This window comes from Aythya marila (assembly GCF_965140915.1).
Source record: "Aythya marila genome assembly, chromosome: 2".
Classification (NCBI taxonomy): Eukaryota; Metazoa; Chordata; class Aves; order Anseriformes; family Anatidae; genus Aythya; species Aythya marila.
In genome coordinates, this window is record NC_139043.1 from 76,618,216 (window position 1) to 76,631,344 (window position 13,129).

General features: G+C 32.5%; 1 protein-coding gene across 1 annotated transcript in view; it reads right to left on the minus strand.

Moving 5' to 3' along the window:
- The window catches only part of CDH9 (cadherin 9), a gene marked incomplete at both ends in the record, with an annotated part of 77,900 nt that overhangs the window by 46,280 nt on the left and 18,491 nt on the right, over nt 1-13,129 (minus strand). The window contains one exon of the mRNA XM_082754425.1: nt 5,973-6,267. Within this exon, the coding sequence (XP_082610551.1) occupies nt 5,973-6,267 (295 nt within the window). The remainder of the gene's footprint in view (nt 1-5,972; nt 6,268-13,129) is intronic.

Here is a 13,129-nt window from a genome sequence, read left to right on the forward strand (position 1 = left end):
TTGTTTTTAAATGGAGTGTATGTTAAAAATTACCATTCTGAAATCTTGCAGATTAGCAAAATAGTACCAGTAGGCTTGTGACAAAGTCAAGACAGTCATTCATAAATATGTTTATATGCATCTAAAACCAGGGAAAATATGCAGATGAGAAAATATAATTATATCCTGCTGAAAAATGAAAGATGAGAACTGGCTCTATTTAGTTATCTATATACATCTGAAGATTAATATGTACTTCATTCAATTGTTGTTTTGTTTTGTTTTGTTTTTTTGATATACCATAAAGTCTGCTTGTTCCTGTAAGAGCTTCCAATATGAAATGACAAACTTTTCTTTAGAAATGCATGTTTATGATTACATAATACTGAAAAAATGATGTAACTAAAGTAAATATCAGATTGTAGTCCTTTTGAAACCCATTAGTAGTTCTGGTATGTAATATTCTCAAGATATACCACAGAAATAGTGAACAACTATTAGTGAACAACAATAGTGAACAGCAAACTTCTAACACATCATTGTGTAATTGATGTTGTAGTATACATAGCGCTGTAATAAAAATGGAAGTAGGAATGCATGTGTGTTTTACTTCAATTTTATCTTGCTTTCTTTCTCTTTGCATGTATATATTATACATGTATCTTTTATTTAGTATTGCTGTTAAATACATGGTATCTGTAATGTATATGTATGTGGTAATCCTGTAAGCCTGAGTCTAAAAAGGCCATATCTATATTTCATATTTATATTTCCTATATATGAATATATATATATTCCATATATATGATGTATATATACATATTCATATATATACATTCATATATATATTCATATATATACATTCATATATATATATATATATGAATATATATATATATATGCAACTTGTTCCAGTGCCTCACCACTCTCATTGTGAAGAATTTCTTCCTAATATCTAATCTAAACCTACTCTCTTTTAGTTCAAAACCATTATTCCTTACCCTATCAGTACACTCCCTGATAAAGAGTACTTCTCTACCTATACATTATAAAAATCTTCTCCTGTAGAAATTCTGAATGATGAGGTACCTTTTCTTAGATTAATAATACTTAGAAAACAGCAGTGGAGTTAAGTATGAAGAAGTGAATAATAAACTAAATTAGGTATTATCCCTTGTCTTAATAGGATCAATTTAGAGATTAAAAATGTGTTATGAAATACTTATCAGGCACGTTAAGGATGTTTAATAAGAAAAAAATTGTAAGCCTTACCTATTAAAATTAGCAAGGCATGTACAGGAGGGTGTAATAATATTGACCCAGGAGCCAAAAGAAATAGAACTCCATCACATTGCTATCTTACCTCTTTAAAATTTCTTAAGAACTTCTTTATATCCTGAGAAAAGTGCTTTTCACCGTGAGGTGTGGGGTTTTTGTTTTATTTGTTTGTTTGTTTGTTTCTCTTTTGTTAGTTCTTGGATGGTTGTTTTTTTAAATAATCTCACTTCACTTTGACAAATACTTGGATCAAAGCTTGCACTGTTGTAACAAATATTTGACCCTGTATACATGTATATTGCCCCTGAAGAAAGCCTCAAAATTAAAATCAGTATATTTTAAGCATGATTAGAGTACTTTTCCTTTTGCATAATAAGGGAATTAAATGTGAGATTATTCTCACAACACAGAACATGTATTTAGCTTTTCAGAAGCTTTCTCCTATGGTATTTCTTAAATACAGGTAGATCAGAATAGGTCATGATTCAAATCCACCCGCCCTTCCTTGTGACCAAGATTTCATCACACAGTTTTGGTATTCCATTAATTTAAAATGCTGAACATCTTGTGATCCCTTACTTATCTTATTTTGTTTTTATTAACTTTTATTGTTCTAAAATATTAATCCTAATTTTTGGGACTGTTTTTTCATTAAACCAGTTTGCCTCATCTGACACAAATCTCAGCACTCTGTAATTCTTCCAGTCAACTCTAGAACTCTTTACAAATATAGGTACAGCAGTTACTATTTAGCAGTTCTTCAGCATAATAACCATTTTAATGAGAAATACCATGTTATTGAGTTTTAGAATCTACTAAACTTTCTCATTTAATTTTTTAAGTTAATATCACTGTGAACATTTAGTGTGATCATTTCCATAAAAGCCATTGCATTCAGCTCACTTCACTATTTTTGATTGCTTCTGTAATTAAGTTTGCTACACAGCATTTTAGGTATAACCATAATGCTGCTGGGGATATGATTGGATCGCATATAGATATAGCCAGACTAATTTACATACATGTACAGCTTGACAGCTGCAGTGTAGATGCTGCAGCATAGTATTAACACAAACTAATGCACAAATAAGAATTCATGTTCCCTTCTGGGCTTGGATAGGCCATGATGAAAATCCATGTTACACTTTCACTCTTCTTACTATCAAATGAGATAAACATGAGTGAGTTTTGCTTATTGGTACTGAAAATCACACATTTTGTCAGAAGTGCTGACTTATCTTTTTCTCTTGTGTGCTCTAGATCTAGTTATTCGAAGAAACAGTCACTAACACAGCAAGAAATATGTAGTATGACATAGCATTTGAATAACAGATACACAAGAAGCTGGAAACACTGTTAGTGATGATTTCATTTAAATTTCTCAATCATAATGACATTTACATTGGCTTTCATAAATATCCTCAGTAATATTTGTTAACTTCACTTAAAAAGATAATAAATATAAAATAAATATCTTTAGATTTAAGCCGCTAAATTGGAATTGGAAGAAAGAAGTCAACAATAGGAAGAAACTTATTTTTCCAGAAAGTTTTGACTTGATCATTGTGAATGTATTTGTTAAACGCATTTAAAATCATTATAGTGTACTTTTATGGTTCTTTCCAGTCAAAAAAGTTATTTGGTTAAGCATGCAAGGATCTGTGTATACATAGTTATGACGAATAACTTTCATCATCCTAAGTATTTGTAGCATGTAATGTAGTACTACACTAACTTTTTTTATTCTATATAGACTTAGTAAAGATGATTGCTCTGTGCTAGGGGTTCTTTCTTTTATTTTGCAATTCTTATTCCCTTCCATTTGTTATAGAGGGACTTATAGAATCAAGATGTAGTTTATTCTTTTTCTAAACTCTTCAGTTCTGGACTGTATTTTTGCCAGCCCAGTCTCTCTCTCTCCCTCTTTTTTTTTTCTTTTTTTTTTTTTTTTTTTTTTTCCTTTCCATTTTCACAATATTTTCTGTCCTTTTCCTTTCAGTCATACTTACCTTCACAACAGCAATAACCCTATTGATCTCTCAATAATTTCTCAGGATAGCTTTTTCTTCCTTCAGGATTTATTTTTCACAGCCCTCCAACATCAAGTTCTACAGTCCAGTACATACTTCCTTACCAAACTCAGCTATCTGACATCCATCTAATCTACTAACAGCTGCATATGCCAAAAAAAAACACTGAAAAGATTAAGTGATGAAGTCTAAAGAACCTTCCTGCATAACTGACGATTGACAATTTTGTAAATTTGTGATGTTCTGCAACACTACAGAAAAAATAATTTGGGTTGCATATCTAGACAAAAAAAAAAAAAAAAAAAAAAAAAAAGTTGTTAATATATATAAAATTAATTGTAATTGCTTAAATATCATTTCCATAATGTGTTGTCGAATTTCTTAAGAAATATCCTACAGTCTGTGGAAACTTTGACCCAGGAGCCATTTATGTAGCCACTGCTCCACTATATCAGTTTTGAATCTAATTTTTGCCTCTTTCTCTTTTTCCTTCTTTTCCTTCTGTTCTATATACCACTTAGTTCTAATTTGCTGACCTACACTAATCTACCTTTCTTTTATGTAGGTATTTCAAGAAATACACTACATATTCTGTATTTTATGTGTTCTGTTTTGTACTTCATGGGAAGGTTTACTTGAGCACCACTTATATACAATTTGTAAATTGTATTACATTTAGGGGATGAATTTCACCTTTTTACTCCCAAGTCATTTTTCTACAGTCATGGCATCTGCTTCCTCATCTGGAGGAATGGGGCAAAGGGATTACAAGGAGGAATACCTTGTTGTATTTTTTATTTACTTATATGTACATCCAGACTATTTAATTAACATACTTATGATTGACTGGAGAAATACAGAATTTTTGCTCCTTAAATGGACTGATCGGAACTTGGCTTCTTCTCTGCTACTTTGAGAAATTAAAAACCTGCTTTCACTCATACCTATTCAAATGCTAAAAAATTACATTCTAGTGTAATTTTTATAGTCAGTAATGCAAATGTATACAAAGCATAGCAGCATAGCAAAAAGTAATTCATGTCTGTTTTTTTGCCTCCACATTGGGAGGCCTTTTTTTTTTTTTTTTTTTTTTGACTGTATAAATCCTTTATCTTTGATGTTATCTTCCCAGTAAAACTCTTCTTTACTGGAGTACATAATGTTATTTGCACTCATTTTCATTATCATTTATGGACATTTCATAGACTTAAAATTTCACAGACAATGCCAAGGCATTAGGCTTTGCATTCTATTTTTAGCATTCTATTCTCTTTTATTCATGCTTCTCCACTGATTCTAAGGAGACTGGACTAAGCAATAAGGTTAAATATGAACATCATGCTTTTTACCTTATCTATTCCAACATAGTTCCTTTCTTACAAAAAACAAACAAACAACAACAACAACAACAAAGTATATATATATAAATAAAACTAAATATGACCAGTACAATGACAATATTTTTCCTTCATAGATTATCAGGAAAGTAAATTCTGAATTGAAAAGATTTCTCCATTTCCATGTATCTTTAAAAGAACCATTCTTTGACTTTTCACGTCATACATAGTATTGTAGGAATTCCGTTTTCATGATTAAAAAATATACAGTAAGGTTCCATTATGCTTCTACTAGTCTCAGCAGTAACTATTAGCTTATTTAAAGTATTTTGCATGTATATTGGTCACAAACCTTGAGTGTTATTTTCTTGTCCCTCTTTCTTGTCTCTCTCAGACATGTCATCATCCAGGGCTGATATTGGAAGCCATTGCACTAATTCATTATAAGTAAATAACTTGAGAATTTCTCTCTCATTTTTTCACCATAGCTCAATGTATTTTATGTTTACTCATCTCATCAGAGAAACTGTACTGTAAACAAGTAAAGCACTTAGATGATCGTGATTACTTCTAGTGAATGCATGCTGGTGAATATTATCAATCACATCACATTATCGGAACAAAACTCAAAGAATTATTTTACTATGGAGCTATATTTCTCACCCAAATTCTAATGGCTTTCCACATTTTTACTTTTCAATCCAGCAGTTGTGAATAGCTTTAAGCTTGTTATTTATTATGAAAAAAATAATAATAATCTTAAAACAGTTCTTCAGGAAAGAGGTTCAGATGTTTGGTACCTTAAAAAATAATAACAATAATGTTGATAACAAACAAAAAAAACAACAACCACATAAAAAGTAATTCTTTGGTATTTGTAGGAAGATATTTTGCATCACTTTGATATATGGATTGATTTGCATACTTACATGCTTAAAGTAGTTTATATCTAAAGGTACGAAAAGGTTTGGTAAATTATACTTTGTAAATACAAAGAAGATATATTTTATGGAAGTGACATTCTCAGCTGTGGCAAAACTATATAGTAAATTTTAAGACAACTTTATGTTACATTTCATGCTGGTACCTGTGGGCTTAAAAGAGTGAAGAGTAGCCTATAGTGTGGAAAAAGGATTGAAAAGTGGATGAAGATTAAACAAATAAATAAAAGCAGAAAACAATCATTTATGATACATTACTGGCAACTAATAGATATTATTCAGTAAATATTCTCAAAAGCTTGTACTAAGTGAATTTAAAAAGAAAAAAAATGAACAAGAAATTACTTAAAAGTTCCAAATCAACCCAAACTTACTTGGATTTTACATAATGATAAGTTTTTACCTACCAACTCCAGACATCTCCGGAATGCTGGCGGTGTACATGTCCTTGGTGAATTTTGGTTCATTGTCATTAATATCATGGATTTTAATGATAAATTCAGACTCTGGCTCCACTTGTCTTCCAGTCTTTCTGTCTATAGCCTTGGCACGTAGCACATACAGGGACTTTTCTTCTCTGTCCAATTTCTTTGCAGCATGAATATCTCCTGTATTTTCATCTATAATGAACAGACTGCCAGCCCCATCTCCTGTTAATATGTATTTTAAATTTCCATCTCCTTTATCTTGGTCAGTGTGTAGCTTCAGGAAGATAGAAAAGAAGAATTCTATAAATATATGTATTGTTATTACAGACCAAATCATTCAGCATATATGAATAAGTCTGTACAATCTTGACTGTAATTGGGGTCAGCAGTGGTTATCTTCTGTTTCACTGTTGAAAAAATTACAAATTTGAGACTCAGTCATACACAAAAAATAGCTCTAAACAAATTTGTAAAGACATGAGGGGTGTAGAAGATATAGAGATATGTACCATATCTTCTACTATTTGAATTAGTAATCAAAAATAACTGTAAACCAAAAAATATTTATTTCAATAACCTATCCAGAAACTGATAGAAGTCTCATTTTTGAAGATGACATGGGGTGTAAAAAACTCCCAAGTTTCTATTTGCAAAACATAGCCTGTTTTCCCTTTTATTGACTGTTGATAATGCACCCAGATGCCCTGTAACAAGGGACAAGGATTTGGATCTTAAGGATTACAGCTTTTGAACTTATATAACTTATAAAATCACTTATAAATCATGTATAAATGTTCTGATTTAAACATCTTGCATTTTAACTTCCCCCCTCCTTTTTTTTTTTTTTAATTTATTTTTTTTTTTGAAATATCTCACCTCAGTTAATTACTTTCCTTCCTTATAGTCCTCTCCACATGGGAGGAATAATTCTCAAGAACACTAGGAGGTAAATTTTCAAAGCATTGAGTGGGGTTTAACAGCCTTTTTCCTAATACACTTCTCCATAAGAGTTCAAAACTATTTCTGTGAACTTACAGGCAATGATTCATTGACATATAATGCCATTATGAAAAAGTGCTTAAAAACAGCCAAAGCAAGGCATTGAAGCTGACCCAGACAGTAGAAGTTCTTATAGAATGTTCTTTTCTTGAATTCTACTTCTATAATTTCATTTACAGCGGCACGGTTCCATTTTATCTGTGGTGTGTTTTCCTCAGATATATGTTTACTGTCACATTTGGCCACAGCTCAGTGACCTGCATGTTTTTCAAGTATCGATAGAAAGAATTTCAACTCAGTACTTCTTTTTTTTTTTTTTTTCTGGTATATCAATAACAATATGGTATATCAACCACCTGAAAAAATATTGTTGAGTTCATTGAAGGTTTTACTCTAGTTTGTCACGAAAGCCAGAATAGTTACTTTATGCCATTTTTTTCCTTGTTTCTCTATTTCTGTAAGTGCTTATCCCCATGTTTCATAACTGAGCCATTGCATCTTTCTATTACTCTGCCTGTATGAAGGGTGATTGTGGTGGATTTTGTTAAATTCTTTCACTTTGATTTTTTTCCTCTGATTTTACACTGAAGCCTTAAAACTATTCACCATATGTGAACTCATTCTTATTTTAGAAATAAGACTATCAAATGACTATCTGAACAATTTTAGCACTTACTGTATTCAGTGTACATCTATATTAAAATTCTATGAAGATTCTTAAGGATTAAATAAAGTGGGTTGAAAGAATTTAATAAAATGTGCATACAGCACTCAAACAAACAAACAAACAAACAAAAAAACAACACCTCACTGGCAACTTGCCAACTCTACAGATAATACAGAGAAAGCAAATTTAACAACTGTACCTTGACAGAATGCATTAAGTAACTAATTTGCAGAGTTCAACAAAAGTATTTGATTATGATACATACTTGCATTTTCAAGAAGAAAAAAAAAAAAAAAAAAAAAAAAAGAAAAGAAGATTTATTTGCATATCAAGTATATGCAATATAAGTATATATAGTATATTTCTTTGGGTCAGATGACGTTGTCTTGTGCCACACAGCACACTTTTCTGTTCAACAGGAAAGAGTGCACTTTCATTCTTGTTGAGATATTCCTCACCATGTAGCATAAATATAGCTTCCACATTGAGATAGAATCTTCTTGAGGTAGAATCCTTGTAAAATATGCCAACTAAGTATGAGGTCTTAGGACTGAAAAGCAACACTTGAATGTAGTTTTCTCATGAAGACAAGTCACCTTCCTTCTGAGTCTTAAAAACATTCAAGTGCTTGCTACAAAGTCTTGTGTTGTTACATGGCTCCTTAACACACTCAGCCGTCTAGGGGAGCAGCCAGAAGAGCTGGGGTTTGGGTCTCAGAGAGAAATCCTATGGATCAGGAGAAGGAAAATCTCCTAGCAGTAGCATCGGATGGAGAAGGCAGCATGAGGGAGTGAGAGGAAGGATGGGAGTTGCATTACCGATGTTGAGGCCTCAGTGAAGCTAACATCCTTTCTTAATGCTACTTAAACGTTGTTAGTTTCTCGTGTTAACATCAGTCAGACATGTAAGTTCTTAAAAGTTGAGTACACATTCCATTTTCATGCATTTACAAAGCTATTTTCCTTGTATTTTTGAAATAATTTTTGTCATTCTCTCCAGGGTTGTTTATTCTTGTTTGTTTTATTTCCCCTATACATGTATATATTCCAACATACAGCTATTAATTTACATTTCTATGACAAGTTTGTTGTTATGTGGATTAAACTAGACTCTGGTCCACAAGTATTATCTCCACAGTAGCCTGTGAGGCAGACTGTAAGGGCAGAGACTTAACTGTCAGGAGTCCTGGTCTTTAATTGCAAGTAGTGCTGTGCAGGGGAGGAATGTAATTTTTTCAGGAACTAGAAGTTTCCCACTTTTGAAGATGAGCAACCATTACTGAAACAAATATGGTTTAGAACTAAGAAATGAAAGAAAAAAGGGGACAAGGAGTGGAATGAGAATTGTGTATTGCTTGTTTTGATTTAGAACAGAAAACAAAATTATCCATTTAAAAAGGAATGTTTTGTTTGTGTGGAATTATATCAGAAATAATAAGTATATAATATACATTTTATTTTTATAGAAATTACAGCTGGAATATTATTTTAATATAATTTTATTTGAAATTGTAGTAATAGCATAGTTCATATTTGAAGACCTGTTAAATGCTTCCCCCAGGCAGCTCTGGTACCTAAAGAATTTTTCAGGGAGTATAAAGTGTCCTTAAAGGCAGCATTTTCCTTAGCAAGTTTCCAGATTTTGCTATTTGCATTTTTTTATTATTATTATTATTTTTTTCCTATTCCTACAGGTTCTTTCTAGGCTTGGAGAGCTGGTCATCTGCTGAAAACAGATCATATATACTGAAAGACATGTGCAGATGGGTAGCAGAGATCCAGACTGAATGTAAATGGTATTAGATTACAATCTCATTTTGATTGCTCAAATGAACAACTCCGCTGGTGATCTAAGGTCAATGACCTCTTGCAATGGGGCAACGATGTGAAGTCAAAGTAGTGAGGTCACTGATCTTTTCTACACTAACAAGTGGTTCTGGAAAAATATCACATCTGCCCACTGTCATTCCCTTATCCTGCCTCTCAACTATGCATAGGTCCTCAGAGAATAGGTTAATTTCTTTTATCTGTCTTTTCAGACTACCCACAAAGATGGCAGGTTGCTCAAACTGTGACAGCAATTTTAACCTTCCTCTTTATGTTACTATCAAATGATAAATAGGATTTTTAGACATGGTAAATTTGGGAATAGAATATTCCTCACAACAAAGCATTCCATATCCTACTGCCCACTTAGTTAGTAAGATCACTTCAAGTACAGTTGCAAACTATGACTTATTCCACATGTAAAAATTTCTAATTCCTATGAATGTTATGGTTTGTATTTAGCATTTAAGGACCCTCCATCGGTCTGCGATTTAAGTTTGCAACATTACAGTTTGTGGGAAAAAAAAATGGATTATTTCCATATTGAAAAAAAAAAAAAAAAAGCGACACATTATCCACAATCTTATAGAAATAAAATACTAGTTGTGTAAAACATAATAATCACACTACTCTCTCACTATAATAAATTTATGAAACTGCAAAATACTACTTTTTAATTTATGAAACAAAGTAGCTTCACATAAGATTGTAGAAGTTCATGCAAAATAAGAGTAGCAATACAGTTATAAAAAGATGCTGCAACTTAATTTTGACTAGTTTATATTGTGTTTCTTTGCAGCTGTGAATTTTTCAATTTACATTTATTTGTAATATAAGATAAGTTCTCAGCTTTTAAAAGTTTATTTTCCTATAGAAAGCCTACAGAAAATCACCTACAGAAAATCAAAATAAAAAATACGTTATAATGTTTACAAAATGCTGTGCCTTTTATTCATTAAAATGAAGGAACAAAAACAGGATACTTTTCTAAATCCTTTTGCCAGATTTAGTAAATAGCATTAAATGTAAAATACTTCTTCTTTGTGTTATTATTATTATTAAACCATTTATGTGTGTAAAGGATGATCATTTGTCCAAACCAAATAAACAGTCTGCATGCTTTTAATTTGAAGTAATTTTTTACTGCTATGGTTTCCCTATGTTTTTCAGAGCCAGCAGGTCTGGGGAGGTCCATCAGTTACTAGGAGCAGAAAGGCATACCTGTTGAAATATTTAATGTTGTTGTTGTTGTTTTACTCTGCAAGTTTCTATTTCTCTTTTTGGGGTGAGGTTCTGAAGCAAGTTCTATGTAGGTAGAAAATAAAGCTGTCAAATGTGTCCTTTCTCATATCTTAAACTGTCTACATTCTACAACATTCTACATTCAACATTCAACATCCTTCATCAAACCGATGAAGGATGAATGTTGGATGAATACTACAATCTCTGCAAGAAGCTAGCAGGTCAGAGGAGAACCATGAAATACTTTGATAAAGGAAAAAAAAATAATAACAATAACAATAAAATCCAGCAACAACAACAACAAAACAGATATTAGATTACTCGGTATATAGTGACCACACTGATAACAATAACATATCCATTCCATTTAATATACAGCATGGAATCACCTGAAATATTTTGGAATGAAGATGTAACTTAGAAGATGCACTGCTGAGTATCTTTATTTCTTGTTATTCTTCTGCACATATTTGTTTTTCTGTAGTGTGGCTGGCTAAATACATTATCAACACAACTCCTGAGAATCATTAGAGAAAAAAACATAGGTAATGGTTATGACAATTACCTATTTCTGTAACAATGTATGTGTTATAAATATGAGTATATTTATAAATGTTCTCTTATTTTTTTTTATTTATTTTTTTTTAATAGCAAAAGTTGGTATCTCAACTGTCTATCCAGTTCTGCAAAACTGATTTTTTGTGTTATGTGATGATTAAGACCATGATGTTCCCAAAATAAATCTTGACATAAATTTACATGGGTCTATGTTACTGGGATTTGCAATAAGTAAATGAGTAGAAGAACAACAAATTATATTTAGAGGTGTGTAGCACAATTTTCATTTTCCTGAAATTAAGTACCTTGCTTATGAAGGCTTACATTTCACCTTCATGCAGCACTCGGCATATGGTAGTTTTAGGCATATCAGCAAAAGGTAGTTATAACACATACCTTCCTGCTTTCAGGAAGTATTTTGTTTGATTATGCCAAACTTTTTTAATTTCAAACCAAACTTCTTTCAAACCAATGTCATTACACATAGTACAAAAGATATGGGTATGCTTTGGAGGGTAAAGCAATTTTATAACTGATCAAGTTAATTGGTATGGAATGGTAAAAGGGAAAGTACAGAGGAAAAAAAGGATATTTGTCTTAGAAAAGAGACCAACATTTAAAAGCTCTTGACTGTTTCTTGTTAATTCAATTTTCATTCACTAAATTTTGTGTACTGTGTGGATGATTTGGTTCTCATTTCCTTGTAATAGAAAGTAACCCTTCTCAAGCTAGGCAGACATAATCAATGTAAGACAATGGAAGAAGGGAGAATCAATAGGGACAGTTAACAAATTATATAGTGTTATGAATAAATTTACCCCATTCAGGGGAAAAACAAACAAACAAACAAACAAACAAAACTTCTTATAATTGTTGTTGTAGATGAAAAGGAGAAAAAAGAGCAAGACAAGCTACTTCTGACTAGCAAGATTTTTATTAATAGAGTGCAGACATTTATTTAGTTACCTAAATTCAGAAAAAAAGTTGTGATCTCTCCTGTGGAGAGGAATGAGGGGAAAGTCAAAAACACCTCCAGAAAGAGGGTAGATCCATGCTTACATTGTGGCAGGACTGTACTAATGCTTACAATGTAGATGGTCTGCAGCATACCTCTGTATCCTAGAATCTTAGAATCCTAGAATGTTTTGGACTGGAAGGGATCTTAAAGTTGGACCATCCAGTTCCAAGTCCCCTGACATGAGTGGGGACAAATTCCACCAGATGAAGTTGCTCAAAGCCCCATCCAATCTGACCTTGATCTCTTCCAGGGATGGGGCATCCACAGCTTCTCTGTGCAACCTGTGGCCTCACTACCTTCACAGTAAAGAACTTATTCTAATATATCTAATCTAAATAGATATATTTAGTATAGTTTAGCCTTCCAACCTCTTTTATATTAAAGCCATTACTCCTTGTCCTATCACTACACTCCCTGACAAAGTGTCCCTCTTCTTCTTTCTTATAGGCTCCCTTTAGGGGGGGACCTGGAATGCTGCAGGGAGGTCTCCCTGGAACCTTCTCTTCTCCAGGCTGAACAACCCCAACTTCCTCAGCCTGTCTTTAAAGGAGAAGTGCTCCAGCCCTTTGATCATTCTTGTGGCCCTGCTCTGAACTCACTCTATCAGGTCCATGTCCTATTCTTGTGCTGTGTGCCCCAGAGCTGAATGCAGTACTCCAGGTAGCATCTCAGGAGAGCAAAGTAGAGAGGCAGAATCACATCCCTTGTCCTGCTGGCCATGTTTCTTTTGATACATCCCAGGATACAGCTGGCTTTCTAGGCTGAAAGCAAACATTGCCAGTTCATGTTGAGCTTTTCATCAACCAACATCCCCAGGTCCTTCCCC